Here is a 17,423-nt window from a genome sequence, read left to right as displayed (position 1 = left end):
AACGTTATATCGGTCGATTATTCCTCCCCTTTAATAATACCAATTGGTATTGTATTTTATATCGTTGGAAAGCCTGATTAGTCACCTTTACAACGAGATACAACTGGTAAGGATCGTGCATTCGTGGAATAAGCAACACAGCTAAATGTGTGGGTAGCGGCCTAATTTTTTTTGCCAAAATCCCCTGCAATATTCTTGTTGGTAATCCAAATTCCCCTGCAATATTCTTCTGTTGGTATTCAATCTTGTTTTGAGATGCTTGGTGGATTGGATGACTGCATTTTCCTAGTGTAATAAGGAAAAAACAACACATATTGGCCATTTTTACACTTTATTCATTTTACACTGACAGGGACCTCAGTAGCGTTAAGGGCAGTCATTGCAGGCTCCCTGGCAGCCTTATAAGCACGAAGACCGGCCATGTGCAGTCTGTTCCTCACCGTCTGATCAGAGATTTATCTGTGGTACCGTTGTGCAAATCTTGCCTGTAAATCTGGAAGAAAGCCTACGGTTCCTCAGTGAAGCAAGGATGAGGAACCAGTCTTCTTGGGGTGTTGTCTTCCTGGGACGGCCACTTCGTGGTCTGTCTTTGACTTCACCAGTCTCACAGAACTTGGTCCTAAGTTTGGAAATGGTACCAATGCTGCCACTACGCGTAGCCTACTGGAACACCAGCTTCCAGTTGCCCTATTATCCTGAATGTTTATGCTAGGAGCACACACAAACTCAACAAAGTGGCAGGACCCATGCACACAAGTGCTGTCAATTAGGTGCCAGTCCACACCTGCCAGCACTTGAAGCTCAAAACAAGAGTGAATACCAACAGAAGAATTTTGCAGGGGATTTTGGCACTTTTTTAGGCCGCTACCCACAGATTTAGCTGTGTTGCTCATTCCACGAATGCACACTCCTTACAAGTTGTACCTCGTTGTAAAGGGGACTAATCAGGCTTTCCAACAATATAAAATACAATATCAATTGGCATTATTGAAGGAGAGGAATAATCGGCCGAAAAAACGTTTCCGAACTTTTTTTGAGGGGTTTATGGCAAATGTACTACACTGAATGATGGCCTATTGTGTATTTTTATATTTCAACTCAAAGATATTTATATCATATTGTCTTATATACTGTTCCCAAGCCAAGAACCATTACATATGTTGCTAAAATACAACTAGTTGAGAATGCTCCTTTAAAACACAAGCTATTTTCAACATCAATAATCACATCACCGCCTTAGGTTAGTGTATGTTGCATACTGGATGAAAATTGCTAAATCCGCACAACTTGATTATTTGAGTGTACAAATAAACTATTGATCTTGTAACCATTACAATATCCAACTTCGCACTTGTCACATTAGGCTCAGCCTAATCAATCTGGCAAATTTGACCAGATATGACTCAATTATCATATCAGACTTACAAAATTAAAGATATTTTTAAATTACCCATGTTGTAATTGAATCTCTTCCAACACTACAGGTACGTCACTGACTGCAATCATGTTTACATGACAAATTATAGTCATAACATACTTTGCCATTTACTTAACTATCAGGACATGGTGGAACACTAAATAGAAATTCATTGGTGTACAACACACCATGAGACTGACCTACATGGGCGAAGTACTGAGCGGGTCATTGGAATTAAACCATTCAGAATGCAGTTAGACTAACCCATGACATCAACTACCACGTTTGAGTTTTGCACGTTACAAGACACTAGTCAACTACATTCTGTGCATTTCCAATAAGGTTCATTCCATTTTGTTTCAAATCAGGCTTAGAAACACTGCTTGGCTCTGCCCACATACGAACCAGGTCCTTTCAAACAAATAAGGCTCTTCCACTGTATATACAGTACCTTGCGTAAGTATTCACCCCCTTGGATGTTTTACCCTTTTATGGCTTTTATAAATCAGTCATGGTCAATATAAGTTGGCTATTTGGACAAAAAAATTCACAAAATAGCTCTCTTTAATGTCAAAGTGAAAATATATTTCTACACAGTTATGTAAATTAAATACAAATATGTAATGAAAATAAGTGCTTGCATAAGTATTCACCCCCTTTATCACCCCCTTTATATAGACTGACCTAATTCAACAGAGGTCCAGCCAATTGGTGCTAGAAGTCTCACAATTTGTGTAATGGGGGTCAGTGTGCAGTGAATGTGTCTCAAGTGATTGTAGTATAACGACACCTGTGTCTGGAAGGTCCATTCACTGGTCAGTATTCAGGAATCAGTATTACTGGCTATTGTTAAACCATTAAGACCCAAGATCACTCTAAGCAACTCAGAGAAAAGGTTGTTGAAAAGTATAAGTCAGGGGAAGGATACAAAAAAATGTCCAAGGCACTAAACATCCCCTGGAATTCTGTTAAATCCATCATCAAGAAATGGATGGATTGTGGCACATGTGTAAATCTGCCCAGATCAGGCCGTCCTCACAAACTGAGGGGCCGTTCAAGAAGGAGACTAGTAAGATAGGCCACCAATAGACCTATGACTACTCTGAAGAAGTTTCAAGCTTCAGCAGTTGAGATTGGAGAAACTCTGCATACCACCACGGTTGCCTTGGTTCTTCACCAATCTAAGCTTTATGGAAGAGAGCCACTGTTGAAAAAAAGGATCGACTACAGTTCGCCAAAAGGCATGTGGAAGTCTCCATGGTCAAGTGGAAGAAGGTTCTGTGGTTTGATGAGACCAAAGTGGAGCATTTTTTCAACAGTGGCTCTCTTCAATGAAGCTTTGATTGGTGAAGAACCAAGGCAACAGTGGTGGTATGCAGAGTCTCTCCCATACCAGCTGCTGAAGCTTGAAACTTCTTCAGAGTAGTCATAGGTGTCTTGGTGGCCTCTCTTACTAGTGTCCTTCTTGCATGGTCACTCAGTTTGTAAGGACGGCCTGATCTAGGCAGATTTACACATGTGCCATATTCCTTCCATTTCTTGATGATGGATTGAACAGAATTTCAGGGGATGTTAAGTGCCTTGGACATTTTTTTGTATCCTTCCCCTGACCTGTACTTTTCAACAACCTTTTCTCTGAGTTTCTTAGGGTGATCTGTGGTCTTCATGTTGTAACAGTAGCCAGGAATACTGATTACTGAATACTGACCAGTGAATAGACCTTCCAGACACAGGTGTCGTTATACTACAATCACTTGAGACACATTTACTGCACACTGATCCCCAGATCACTAATTGTGAGACTTCTAGCACCAATTGGCTGGACCTCTGTTGAATTAGGTCAGTCTATATAAAGGGGGTGATAAAGGGGGTGAATACTTATGCAATCACTTATTTTCATTACATTTTTGTATTTAATTTACATAACTGTGTAGAAATATATTTTCACTTTGACATTAAAGAGAGCTATTTTGTGATTTTTTTTGTCCAAAAAGCCAACTTATATTGACCATGACTGATTTATAAAAGCCATAAAAGGGTAAAACATCCAAGGGGGTGAATACTTACGCAAGGTACTGTAGATGTACAGTGTATTCCTTTCAAAATGACCAGAGGAATATTGTAAAACTGTTGCTTCAGTTCCAAGAAAACATTAAAATAGCAATATTTTTTGTAGTATTTTTTTATTACAACTTTGGGTGTGGGCTGTACAATTATTCCTTGCCCGGCTGCTGCTGGTCGGGCATGCTCCTGATGATGTCTGAATCACCTGCACAAAAGCACAGAAGTATGAGTAACAGAACACAGCCTGGTGTGGCACACACTTAAACCACTGCAAGGGGTAAAAGGTTAAGTTGGAAATGTATGGCCATGTCAGCATCAAAGCAGGGTGAGAACAGAAAGACATTAGAGGTCTGATCTGCTAATTCTCGAGTTGCTGTTCATCTAGCGAAGTACTAGCCCTGTTCAGACCACAGAGAGATCCATCAGGCGAGAATGATTCGCAACTTGATACAATCTCCTCAAATGTATACTCATTATCTCGGAACAATTGCGGCACCATCTTTTCATTAAAGTGCTTTCTTCGCACACACTGAACAGACAGCTAGAGAACTGTGAGGAGAGCAACAAATACATTTGCTTAGAATCCTGGACTCTTATCATTAAGGCATAGACTGACGACATTCCTTGTCACAGAAAGCATGTCATGCAAACGCAGTGGTATACCTTCATCCCCAACAGATATTATACTGACAACTGGTTTGATCCAATATCTAGTGTTGCTGTACTCACCAGGATCAATGATAGCCAGTGTACACACCCTGAAGTATTTACCACAGGCTGTACCCAGCTCAATGTTGTTCCCGCTGTAGTGATGGACTCCCGTCTTGGCCAGCATAGCATAATACTCAATTTCAGATTTTCTGCAGGAAAACAACCATTAGTAGAACCTAACACAATCAAAAACATCTGCAGAAGAAACAAAGGAATCAGTGATGGGAATCTCTGTGTGTGCCATATGATCAGGAGTATGAATTCTGAACCACCACCCTTTTCATTAAACACCTGAGTTCCAAACAAGACCAAATACTGCACCTCACACCATAGTATTCAATAATAATTTAATAAAAATATTATTCCATTTTAATAATATTAATAACAAGTTACCTCAGAGCTGGGGTGTTGTTGCCCAGAATGACCAGCTTGGCCTTGCCCTGACGGATCATTTTAAGTGTCTGTCTGTAGCCCAAGACAAACTTCCCGCTTTTCATCACCAACTGGAGCCGAGAGTTGATGGACTCCAGGGACTTTTTCTGTGCAACCATATGAAAGTTAGGTGAGTAACACAAAAAACACTCAAAAGGACAACTCTCATATACTCAACTACAACTCTGACAAACTACCCCCTGTTGTGCCCTGCCAGGCAATTATTTATCCGACTTCCAACAAGTAAATAATATGTGTGCTGGTTAAAGAACGCAATTTCTGTGTAACTAAGTTCTGTCTGTTATTAAACTGTAATGAATCCTTGGTTCCAGTACTCAAATTATATCTGCCATTCGAAACTGTAGCGAGAACAGTTTGGTTGGGAGATTAACTCTGACCATTTCAAAAGTTAAGGCCGTGTGTAATGATGTATGGAGAAGAGGGATGACCTCAAGACTGTTAACTAGATATGTCACCAACGATGCAGAGGTGAGAACAGAAAAGAAAGTAGAGGTCTGATCTGCTGATTCTCGTGTTGGTTTTGAATCTCGCGAATTTCTAGCCCTGTTCAGATCATGGAGTGGTCAGACAGGCGAGAATGATTCGCATCGAAAATGATTTATAATATTTTAAACTTGGTCATAACAGTGCAGTAATACGATTTGGTACATACATCTCTCTTTAGTCACCATTGCTGCAAACACAGCGTGTGCCCTTATGATAGTTCACATTTACAGCATGGTTTCCCATGTTTTCGGTTTACAGGAAGTAGCCTAGTACGAATTAGCACAGAGTCACTTAGCTAGCCATTAATGAACCATCATTCGACAATGCAAAATCCTCTACGATTGACCCAACAATACCAAATAATTTCGTTGAAATACAACGTTAGGAGTTACACATAGTTTTTGCAAAATATCCGCTAAAATGTGACGTTATCTGGGCCATGGGTCGCGTCTATTTGCCACCACGTGAAATGTCCCTTGCTTGTGAGCTAACTTGGATAACTCGCTAGCTAGCCATTTTCTCCACTTACCGTTTTCTTTGCGGCTACCATTTTTGCTGTTTATTCCCTTCTGACCCACCTAAGCGAAACGAATAACAGGTTAATATCTGCAATTCAAATAGCAAGTGTGACAACCGAAAGGTCTCAGATGATAACAATATTTCCACTTAACCACACAACGTTATTTACCGGTTGTGTTCGCCGATGCGTCCTGGGCTAGAAAGAGGGATTGTCCCAGGATGCAGTGCTTTAATGTCGTCATCAGCGCGAATTTAAATTTAATTTAAATTTAAAAGTACTAATGGGAATCTGCCTAATTCAGCCCTGCATGAGAATATTTCTTAGGGATGCTTGTCCTATCTACTATAACTATAGTCTAGTTGACTTAGTGGACCCCATACCTCACATTCAATGCAAATGGTATAATGACACTGTGAGTGAGTGAGTGAGTGAGTGAGTGAATTTGCCTTTATAGATAGAGCTTTGTAAGCTTTTTCTTTCAACTAATTCGCCACTAGGTCAAAGTTTTCAGAGGCACCGAGTTTCAGGCCAAGATAATTATAACATAATGAATTCTTGTTTTTGCCAAATTAACTGTCAGGGCCCAGTTCTGACAGAAGAGTTCTAAAAGATCTTGAAAGAATCAGGTCCTGCTGGTCTTAACCCTTGTTTAATGGGTGACACCAGTGGCAAACCATCTGTACAATGCAGGAATTTGATTTGATAATATCATATATTTTACCCCCTACTCTGCTTTGTAGAATTTTGTAAAATAGCTTTCTTAAAATCAGCAAAACAAGCTCAACTTAAAGCTATTAATTAGGGTGTAAATGTGGTCAGGGGAGTGATGTTTCCGTAAAAATGCAGTCTGACTCAAGACATTGTGTTTAATAAGGAAACCTGTAGGCAGTGTTGCACATGTACAGATATTGCTAGACATTCATTTGCAAAGGCAAAACATAGTGGAAGAATGTTTCTGGTAAGCCATTTAAGAGCCCAGGAAAACCATGAGAATGTAAATTATAACTAATGTGCTGAAGTTACCATCCTAACTGCACAATGTATATCTTGTGAAAATATCATGATGTCATAATATCATGGTTTTGAGTAGGCCTTTACAATATTATTTTTTTAGAATCTTAACAGTGTACATCTTATTTGAGCAAAAAGATAATCTGGCCTGATTTGGCAGCTCAATATCTTAAAAGATCTACTTTTGTAATTAGGCCTAGTACAGCCACTTTTGTGCTCAAGATGAATAGCCGAGGCGATAGGCCTTTGCACAGTGGAAAATAGTGCAAGCTTGTCTTGTGCACAAGGATAAAGGCACATGATACATTTCAGGTTTTGATACTGAGGGGTCTACCATTTCAACAGCCTGTCTAATGCAGCTTTCAGGCGTTCAGGTTTCTTGCTCGTTCTTTAAAACTAATAGACTTAAAGGTAAAATAACATATATATTTAAGGAGACCAATTGCTGAAAGACTGTTATAAATGGGCCGAACTACACACTCCAGCCCCATCACCAAGATACACTTACAAAACTTTGACACTTAAACACTTTCCCGACTAGGATATGCCTTATATGAGAGCCCTTGTCACGAACAAGACCTATGTCAAATACCAGCAGAAACTGTCATTCTACTCATGCTCTGCCGATAGATGGCGACATATACCCATTAGACAGCTAACGCGAAAACATCCATGGCTAACATTTGCATTTGTCTTTTTATACCTGCATGTATGGTGTTGTTATTAGGTGAATAATTAATCATAAAAAGCACATCGACCCTGAAACCCAACTGACATACCAGCATGTATGTGTGCATACAAATACGTACAAGGAGGCCTATCTTGTGGTGAGAAAAACAACTTGTTGATGCAAGGAGACAGAGAGCTGGATACTTAATTGTAATTCATTTATTTTCAGCTAGACTACAAATGTTTGTCTTCACAATTTTTTTTTTTAATTCATAACCATTCCTGCACTTTCACTCATTACGCGTGATACTTGTTTGAGCGAGCATCACCATCACCACCAGGCGGATTCAATCACTCCAAAGACAAATAGCGAGGCTTCTACAATTGACTTGTCCACGCATGCTCACAAGCAGTCTTTTTTCCACACGCTGGTCAACAGTTTGCCAGTTTTAAAGCGTCTTCTTCACTCCACTCTCACTGTGTGTGTGGTCAGAGCTCACAACGCATCGTTGTCTAGGGCATGAATGAGACTGGAGGGTCATGCATTAACACACAACCAACAGGGAGATATGCTGCGCTGCCTCTACTCCTAGAAATCGAGTAGCTCGGTGTATTGCACGAATCCGACGCTGGCATTGCAGTTTAATTTGTAAAAGAACAAGGGTGTTCCTTAAGTTCCTTACGTTTTATATTATAGCCACCAGTTGTTTCGGCTCTTTGTGCATAGAACAAAATGGGGTGTTCCTCTTCCAGCTCTCAGACCGTAGACCAAGAAAAAAGACCAGGCACCAAACCCGAAGAAAGTAATGGAGACACAACTTTCGGTAAGTAACACTCTGTACATTTTGTCCACGTCGTATAGGCCTACATTTCCTAGCGCGTTTTATACATTTCTCAGCCCACGATCACTCATGAAATCTGTTAATTCAGTTCAGCAGCTTTAATGTGAATCTGGCCTGTTTTGTTTTGTATTTCTGAAGTTTTAAATATAAAATGCTTTAATACTGACGTTTAATTGGTGAGTGAAGAAAATGAGTGCATTACAAGGACACGCTTTGTGCAAAGTTTGTAATATAACCACTACTATACTGTATATTGTATGTATTGTTTTATGCAACACATTTGGGATATCGATTATGTAACGTGATCTGATAACAAGGGGCTTAAGAGAAATGTTAAGATTCATCATATTTTAATTGATCTGATTTTTACGTACAATTTTAAAGTATGAGAACATAGTGTTCCTGTCCCAGATTTGATTGATTGTAACTCAAACCTGAGGCAGGACATGAAGGAAATATGACACACACTTGAAATCTTTTGTTCATCTTCAGGGAATTGTAGGTGCAACAGGGAAGAGACTGGTTACTGATGCATGACAAATCAGAACATTGTATTAACTTATAACTTGCCCTCCACTGATTTTTAATCAGTAGCCTGTTATTCAGGGCTTGTGTGTGACAGTGGTGTGGAGATATAAAAACTGACTTCAGTACATGTCTGGACGATTGTTGCTCTGATGAATTTGAAAACTAATGTGTATGGCCAACAAGAACATCTGCACCCCCAGGGCAAGAATGCAGAACTGCTTTTCCCTTGTCCAATCAGTGAAATGGTTTAATAGGGATAGGTCTTACACTTCAGTGAGTTCATCATTATGACTCCTGGAAGCAGTTTGTTCTAAGCACACCTGTTTGACAGGACTAATGACTAATGACTAGGACTTGTGCTGTTTCTATAGAAGAAGGGGAAAACAATGCACTAGAACACAATGAAGTGGAGATACTGGAGTCATAAAGGCTGCATACCAGCTTAGCTTGTTTGATCAGTGATGAGCAAGGGAACCTACATTCACATGGTAAATTATTCTAAAAATAAACATATTGTAATTAACAAAATCAGGTGGTGAATATAACATTGGAGACATTGACACATCACATACATGCCACGCCACATGCGCTCTCAACACATGCAGGTCTGGGGGGCAGGGTTCCTACACTGCAAGACGAGAAAAAAACAAACACCTACTTCTTGCATTCCACAGATAACATAGAAAAGAGACTCTGTATGCCCCCCCCCCCCCCCATCCTTTGTCATGTGTGTAAACTGGTGTTGGCCATTTGTTTAGCTTTGCATGAACAAGTTGTTACTCTTTCTTTCTATCTCTCTGACACACACACACACACACACACACACACACACATACACATACACATACACATATACACCCACACACACTCCCACACATACACACTTACACATATAGGCCACATATTGTCCATTCATTGCCCTTGCATCACATTGCTCCAGCAGCACACTCCCCAGCTGAGGCAAAGTTATGTAATGCTTTAACGTACAGAGTGTGCCTGCTGTCTAGGCTTTTTGGCAAGTCTTTGGGTTTGGATAGCCCTGCTTTACTTGACGTTCTTGTTTGTTCAGAGAGTTGTGGTAGGACTTAAATTCTGTACGTCAGTTATATCACTCAGTTTCATTTATCCTCACTTTGCTTGTCTTTGAGGTGTTGAAGAAAACTATACTGCCCAATGTTCAAAGGCAAATGAGAATCTATTGACGTAGATATTTTCTTCAGGCAAAAATGAACTGGAGTAGCTTGGTATTGTTAAGCAACAGCTCCAAAAAAAAAAAAGCCGCCCCCAGTTCGGCATGTCTTTCTCTGGAGACTGGATGAAAGCAGAAGCAGACGTGATTGGTATCAGTCGTGGCTAGCCTCTGGCACCACTTAAACCATGGCTAGCCTTCTTCTTTGTCTGGGCATTGAGCACTGGTCACCTGGACATGTAGAGATGCTTGTGTGAGAGGCTTACGTCACTATCACTGCCTACACTGAGCCATGTTGTCCTGTTAAGGCACCATGGGGAGAGAGAGTGATATATTGTACTCAGTCACTGTCCTGCATCCAGCATTACAGTGCCCCTCCTCCCTCATCCTGGGACTGTTTTGACTGGGTTCTCTGTCATCCTTGGCCATTTTTCATGTTGACACACAAATCATCCGGCCCCAGTGGTCTGCTGTGAGAGGGGCTCTGTCCCGTTCTGTCTTTTTTTCTCATGCCAGTGTTGGGCAGTAACAGCCTCTCCGTCTGCCTGCGGGGCCCATATCATGCCATCAGAAAACACGATGCTTTACCTCCAGAGATGGTGGTGATGATACAAATTAGGGTATGGAATTGTATGATGATGAATCTTAGATGGTAAATGTCATTAAAGACCCATATTTTTTACAGGAAATATGCACAATAGCAGGGAAATATATGTTTTGTATGCGAGTGCCCGTATGTATGTATATCAGCATATGTGTGGACATGCACACAGCCTCCAGCTTGAAAGTCTCTTTCAGCTCCCACCAAGCCACGTGACCCAAAGTGGTAATCTGAGCCAGGTGTGCTCCATGACCTGCTCCCTCCCCCCCGCACCACACACTTTAAGTTAAACTAAAGCAAGCATTTCCATGTGCACAGCCCCACACTCCCCTGGATCATGAGATGCCACAGGAGCCTCATTCAGAGCCGACGCCACAAATCGCGTTTGCCCTGGAAGAAGCACACGTCTCGCTGTGTTTTGAGAGATCAGTCCCGTGAAGCATCAACATCACACGCTGTTCATTTTCGGGGCTCTGCGAAGGACACTGGCTGTTTGCTTTGTGTTGCCCCACTTTTGGTGGTTTGTGCTGGGCCATCACATTCCTTTCCAGTCACTGCTCCCTCTCTCTCATGCCTTGGAATGGTCCCACATTCAGAATCAGGAAGTTGGGGGCATCAGCAGAGGAAAGGCGTTTAATTTGAACATTTGAGACTCACCAAGCGTGCATGATGCCCAAATCGCTCATATTGTTTCAAATACGGCAGGTTTACACAGAAATCAACAGTCAGCCGCCTGAGCCAGTTTTGATGGGATAAACTGTGCCACTGGGGAGCAGTGACTCACTGGCCTTGTTGGTTATAATACACTTTTCAGGTATATATATCCCCTTATCTAGTGGACACTTCAGGTTCACTCCTTGAGGAGTTTGAATATTTTTTTTTTCAGACAATGGACATGTTGAAGCCGCATAGGGTGTTGTAGAAGAGCGCAGACCGTGAGTGTTGGTCAGATCCCCTCCCAGGGTTTACAAAAACATGCACGTCTCAGTAAATCACATTTCCAGCCACGGAAAAAGGATATTTGTTTTGAATTCACATTCTATGCATGGCTTGAGGCATTTCATGGTTTTGTACAGGCCTTGACTGAGGTGGACTGTAGGAGACAAGGTCTTTTGTCTGGTCGTTTTTTAGATTACACTTTGCTCTGCTTTGGCTAGGACATGGCTAGTTAGGGGAAGATTTTTTGGAGGATATTAATTATAATTATCAGATGTAGCCATACCCTATACCGTTTCTTTCATTGTCTCATTTAGTTAACGAACCAGTGGTCCAATTTTGTGCATAATTTCCTCTCAGTTTGGCCTGATTAAGTAAAGTGGTTTGCCTGTGGTAAAGTATTTATGCCACAGTCTCTTTCTACCTCAGGTTATAAAAACACAATTTAGTTTCATGAACCTGGTATCGGGCATAGTCCCAATCCTAAAGTAGAGGAAACCATGGCATTTTGATAGAGCCGTAGACACAATGACATTTGACTTGTGTTGTCTATATTTCACCTATGCCTAATCAACCTGCACCTAAAACTGTTGAACACTGTTTGAGCCATTCTTGCCCATGGATATGTTAATGTAATGTGGAATAAAACAGCATGGGGTTCTTTATTTCTTATGGATTAACTAGATTCTCTAGTAGATTAACTAGATTCTCTAGTAGTTAATAGAGGGTTAACGAGAGGGTTCTCAAGCCTGTGCCTACAGGCACTGATCCACTTTCACTAATGTTTGTGTTGAACACGATCTGTGATTCCAGTAAAATGAGCATGAGAGTTACTAAATGCTTGGGTAATAATTCAATCCAGAGCATTCTTTTCAAAAGATAAATATTAACCTCACCAGTGGTCTAACAGGCGTTGTCATGAGGATTTGTGTTGGGCAGTCCTAAGGATGTGTTTGCCTTAGCTGCCATTGTCTCAGCAATTACTTTTTAAAAGGTGATTTAGTGTTTCCTGTTGTCATGACGAGCTCACATTTATGACCTGAGCATGTGATCTCATGGTTCGAGTAATTTCTAACAAACACTTGGGGGGTCACCTGCGTGACAACAGCCTTACAAACACCGTGATGGCTTTCTGACACCTTATTACTCTCACTGATACTAAGCGATCTATTCAGTCCCACCAGACATGTGTGTGTGTGTGTATGCCCTCCTCCAAGGGTTGCCAAATACTAAATTACTAAAAAGAATCTGGTTAGTTCAATCAATGTGTGTGTTTTTTTTTTTTTTACTTTCCCGCAAGCTTGTATGACTGATGTCATTTAATCTCATCTTTTGTAAACCACTTATCATTTAATTTGTCCTTTTCCCCTATTCTAGCTACCCGTAATGGAATCATTGCAGAGGACACAGAGACCATTGCGGATCAGATGCAGCTGCCAGTTCAAAGCGCACTACCGGATGAGCTGCTGCCTGGGGCCATGGAGGAGCCGGTGTCCCAGGCCTATGAAGCCACAGAGCTTATGGTGGTGGAGGAGGCAGCCCCTGCTGCTCCCGCAGAACCAGAGCCTGTGACTGAGCCTCCTGTCGAACCCGCCACCATTGGAAGCCCTGATACTGGGGCTGTGGCTGCCTGGACTGTAGAGGCTGAGGTGGCTGTGGAGGCTTTGGAGGCAGCTGCTGAGGCTCCAGCTGCCGTTGAGATAACTGAGGCAGTGGAGGCAGCGGCTCCAGTAGAAGCTGCAGCCCCTGTAGAGGATGTAGCACCTGTAGAAACCGTGCCAGCTGAGGAAGCTGCCCCTGTCGCTGAGGCTGCCCCTGTCACTGAAGCTGCCCCTGTCGCTGAAGCTGCCCCTGTCGCTGAGGCTGCCCCTGTCGCTGAGGCTGCCCCTGTCGCTGAGGCAGCCCCTGTCGTCGAGGCTGCCCCTGTTGCTGAGGCAGCCCCTGTCGTCGAGGCTGCCCCTGTCATTGAGGCTGCCCCTGTCGTCGAGGCTGCCCCTGTCGTCGAGGCTGCCCCTGTCGTCGAGGCTGCCCCTGTCGTCGAGGCTGCCCCTGTCGTCGAGGCTGCCCCTGTTGCGGAGGCTGCCCCCGTTGAAACTGCCCCTGTTGTAGCTGCTGCCCCCGCTGAAGCTGCACCTCCTACTGAAGCTGCAGCTCCTACTGAAACTGCAGCAGTACCTGCTGAAGAGCCAACAGTGGCCGCTCCCGCTGCTCCAGAAGAGCCTGCGGCCCCTGTCGAAGTAGCAGCACCTGCAGAACCTGTGGCTGCACCCACTCCAGTTGCTGCAGAGGAGACCAAAGAACCAGCCCCAGAACCTGTTGCTGCATCTGAGGAGGCCCCTGCAGCAGCCCCTGTAGCTGAAGCCAGTGTCCCCGAGCCAGTCAAAGTAGAGGAGACCCCAGTGGCCGCCCCAGTGGAGTCCGTCACACCTGCAGCCGCTCCGGCTGCAGCCCCTGAGGGTATGCCATAAACGTTACACTTTTATCCTTATGTAGACAATGAACATCCCTGACTAATGCTGCCCCACCAGAATAGCTAGGCCACTTGCAGGTATTCACTGTGGGACAGTTTTTGGTGCCACCATTCCCAAGTTGCCTTGTAAGAATTTCAAGTTAACAGTCCACCATTTCAGGTGGTCAGTCTGGTAATGCTGGCTTATGTCACCCCTTAACCTGACCAGAGATGGCTGTGTTGGCATCGTACAAAATAGCTAAGATGTTGTGATAATGCTATATTAATTGTCTGAATAGATGTGATAAGACTGTGCTTGGGCAAGCCTGTTGTAATTTGTAGTAAAACATGATTAAGGCTGCAGGCCTTATCCACCTCTTACCCACTCTTACAATGGCCCCTAGGGTCCACGAAATAGAACTGGGCCCTTTGTGGGATTGAGTTGAGGTGTTCTGCTAAACACACTCATTCCTGTCTCAAACAACTAGCAATGGTAGAGGTATGCTTTGAAACATCCCGTTTCCTCTGACTAGATCTTGTGACGGTACACATATACACACACTCGGTATGATCCTGATCACTCATTTCAGCATCATAACAGACAAGTGAGAGCTCAGCAGGACAAGGAATTTAGCACAGAACATACATTGACCTCTCAATGTAAATGGGCCAGTCCTTCCCGGTTTCATAAATAACTTTGCAACGGCTGAAACCGTCCACACAAAGTGTCCTTTTGATTTGTGTAGTCTCGGTGATGAACAGAATAGATGTTGTTGTAACATTGAACAGCACATTTAACACTGTTGGGAGACAAAGCAGCCTCACAAAGCACTAGAATACTACAGTGGAGTGTGTCACTCTCTTCCGTAGACCCTGTTGTCTTTTACAACAGGCTCTCTCAGACATGTGCGCACACACACACACACACACACAAACACACAAACACACACATATGTAGACACACATACACACACTCTGCCGTGTCTTTCTCTCTTTGTGCCCTGCCAAGGACCACTGTAAACTTATGCACTATTGCCTCAGATTACATAAGATGTGTGTGTATCCACTGCTCAGCAGCTTCTATGCAAATCAACCTTGTCCCGCTCTGCGTGGTTGGGACGGGGTGGGAAATAATCAAGCCTATTGTGACCCAACAAGCTGCAATACTTATAGATGTGCCAAGAAAACATATATGCTTTATACGCACAGATTTTCCTGAGATCAGATCCCCATAGAGTTGTCCACCGAGGCAGTAAAATAGAACTATGGATAAATATATTTACTCAAATGGCATATTCGTGATTTGTTCATGATAATGCCTATGCCATAATATTACCTCTACTAACACCCCCTATACTGACCCATTAAGGAGGGAGACCCCCCTAAACGCCCTCAAGCACAAATTGGCCGAGCTTTAAAATCAGGACTTTCCAGTTCCAGTGAGTCTGAAGTGTGATCATGTTCTTGTATCACTTGGCAAGGTACCTCCCATGAGGTGAAGGCAAAGAGAACAGTTTTCTATTTTCATACAGGCCCAAGGGGAAAAGACCCAATTACACTGAAACATCCACCCACTCTGGGCTCCAACTTGGAACGCCACTGGAAAGTGATGAAGCAGGGTTATTAAAAAACAGTTCCTGTAGACTGTATTCCTTGTGTATGTGCAGATGTAACATTGCCATTATTCACCATTGACTGACTCATTTTCATAAAACAGAATTAAATTAAATACTTCATAGTACTGACACATACTGATAAAAGTCAGAGCGCCTTAAAGCAGCAGCATATTGATTTAAACTGGTGGTCAACAGTACTTTACAAACATTGAAAGAACATACTGTACTTTTGGGCAGAGAGGCCTCTCCAGCCGGCACGTGCAGAAGGGGCGTTGCATAACGCCACAACTCACTCTCCCTAACGCATAGACTCTATAGGGGCTGTGTCCCTCCCAGTCAGCCAAGGGCTGGGGTGTTTGCATATGTCTTAAGAAGAGATCCAGGGACTGAGTTCACCAAACCAGCTCAACTGAAACAAGTTGTTCCCGTACATCAGGAACTTCTAATTGTTCTATTTGAGGACTTTCTGTGTGCAGCTACTTGTCTCACTGATCAGCTGTGTTATATTCAGCATGCCACCCCCCACCTTCGGCCTCCTGTCAGGCTAATGGAATGTCTCACATGTAACCCCTCATGGGAATGCCAGCAACTGACTTCCTGTCTGTTGGTTCTGTTTCTAGGGGACGTGGTGGAGCCTGTGGTCTCGCAAGAGACAGGAAGTGAGGTGGCCAAAGTGGACGAGCCAGCAGAAATCCCCAAGACTGAAGAGACCCCTGGTGAGAGAAGCCTCTAGCATAACTCACTGCAATGATCCCCTAACTCTTTAAGCCTGAGAGGGGGCTGTGCCACTTTTACAGAGCATAATTTAAACACAACATATACTGTTCAAACATTTTGTGTGCCCTTTTCAGGTGATTCACATCAATTTTGTTTTAATTGTCTTTCAGCTGCCAGTGCAGAGAAGTAGAGGACACTACAGTAAACATGGTTGACGTGTAGCCCAAAGAATAAATGAATACGTTTACACACACACACAGACACCCCTAACGATATGCAGACCATTTGTCAGAAATGGCTTAATTACTAATCTGACACCATGGTGCCTTTTATTACCTGTAAATCTGGAGCAGTGGAGGTTCTCCCATTTGTAAATATGTACTTGTATTAGCAATGTTTTTGAAAGCTGATGAAAGTGCCTCGAGCCACCTGAGCTTTTTCAAAGGGAAATAGCCATTTCAAAATGGCATAAAGAGGCAAAATGGAGGCCTAACCATGGAAAAAATCACTTCACTCCAGGTTTTTGTGGGAAATAGAAAGTGAAGGTGGATTTCCCCATACATACATAGACCCACACACATCATCAGGTGGTTCTAGTGAGTTTCTGCGCAGTGGTTTGTGAGTGTGTAACATAGGCCCAGTACTACTTCACTCATTGTCATTGTATGTGAGGAAAACAAACCAAAAATGTAACAACTGTGAAAAACAGAATGTGTTCTGGCACTATGCATGAGAGGCCGGGTCCAAGGAGGTAACTTTGCCTTTGTGAACGCAGCATATTATTCTAAATCCTGCTAATGTGGAATGTCAATAAAGTTCAACTCTTTTTTTCTTTGGGTGGGGAGGGTACTCTTACTCTTAATCATTCTTGAAGATTAATTAATTTGTTGTTGCATGTTAATACTTTTTGTATTCTCCTCTTTTTGGCTAAGTATGTTGAATATGTGTCTCTGTTTATCTATGCAGAGAAACATTTTGGATATTGAAGGTAGATTGCATTTTGTATGGCTGACCCATTAGAGCAAATTTGGGATTTGTTTGTTTTCAGAAAATTGCCATCACAAAACATAGCAGGGATTGTTGGAAATCAGCCATGGTCTTCCAACTATAAACATACAACTGTCTGGATCTAAGGATTCAGTCTCTTTTGATGTGCTGCACTCCAACAACATAAACTACCCAGTGCTCTGTTCAGATACTGTATCAGCTCAAAT

The 17,423-nt window shown here is 42.7% G+C and overlaps 2 protein-coding genes across 2 annotated transcripts; one reads left to right on the top strand and one right to left on the bottom strand.

The window, feature by feature from the left end:
• Nucleotides 1–3,581: 3,581 nt before the first annotated feature.
• Nucleotides 3,582–5,861, bottom strand: LOC308380884 (large ribosomal subunit protein eL30). Its single transcript, XM_080858329.1, has 5 exons — nucleotides 5,820–5,861; nucleotides 5,661–5,709; nucleotides 4,586–4,731; nucleotides 4,211–4,341; nucleotides 3,582–3,686 (listed from the first exon to the last, which is right to left on the bottom strand). The coding sequence occupies exons 2-5, from the start codon at nucleotides 5,679–5,681 to the stop codon at nucleotides 3,631–3,633; spliced, it is 354 nt and encodes a 117-aa protein (XP_080714455.1). The 5' UTR covers nucleotides 5,682–5,709; nucleotides 5,820–5,861; the 3' UTR covers nucleotides 3,582–3,630.
• Nucleotides 5,862–8,064: 2,203 nt separating this feature from the next.
• Nucleotides 8,065–16,488, top strand: LOC308380046 (uncharacterized protein; the record flags this gene model as incomplete). The annotated part of the gene is made up of 4 exons (XM_080857330.1): nucleotides 8,065–8,155; nucleotides 12,805–13,884; nucleotides 16,113–16,208; nucleotides 16,380–16,488. 4 exons carry the CDS (start codon nucleotides 8,065–8,067, stop codon nucleotides 16,397–16,399), a joined length of 1,287 nt encoding a protein of 428 aa, XP_080713456.1. The 3' UTR covers nucleotides 16,400–16,488.
• Nucleotides 16,489–17,423: the final 935 nt, after the last annotated feature.

Source organism: Sprattus sprattus, assembly GCF_963457725.1.
Source record: "Sprattus sprattus genome assembly, chromosome: 19".
Classification (NCBI taxonomy): domain Eukaryota; kingdom Metazoa; phylum Chordata; class Actinopteri; order Clupeiformes; family Clupeidae; genus Sprattus; species Sprattus sprattus.
This window is presented reverse-complemented; position numbering and strand designations above follow the sequence as displayed.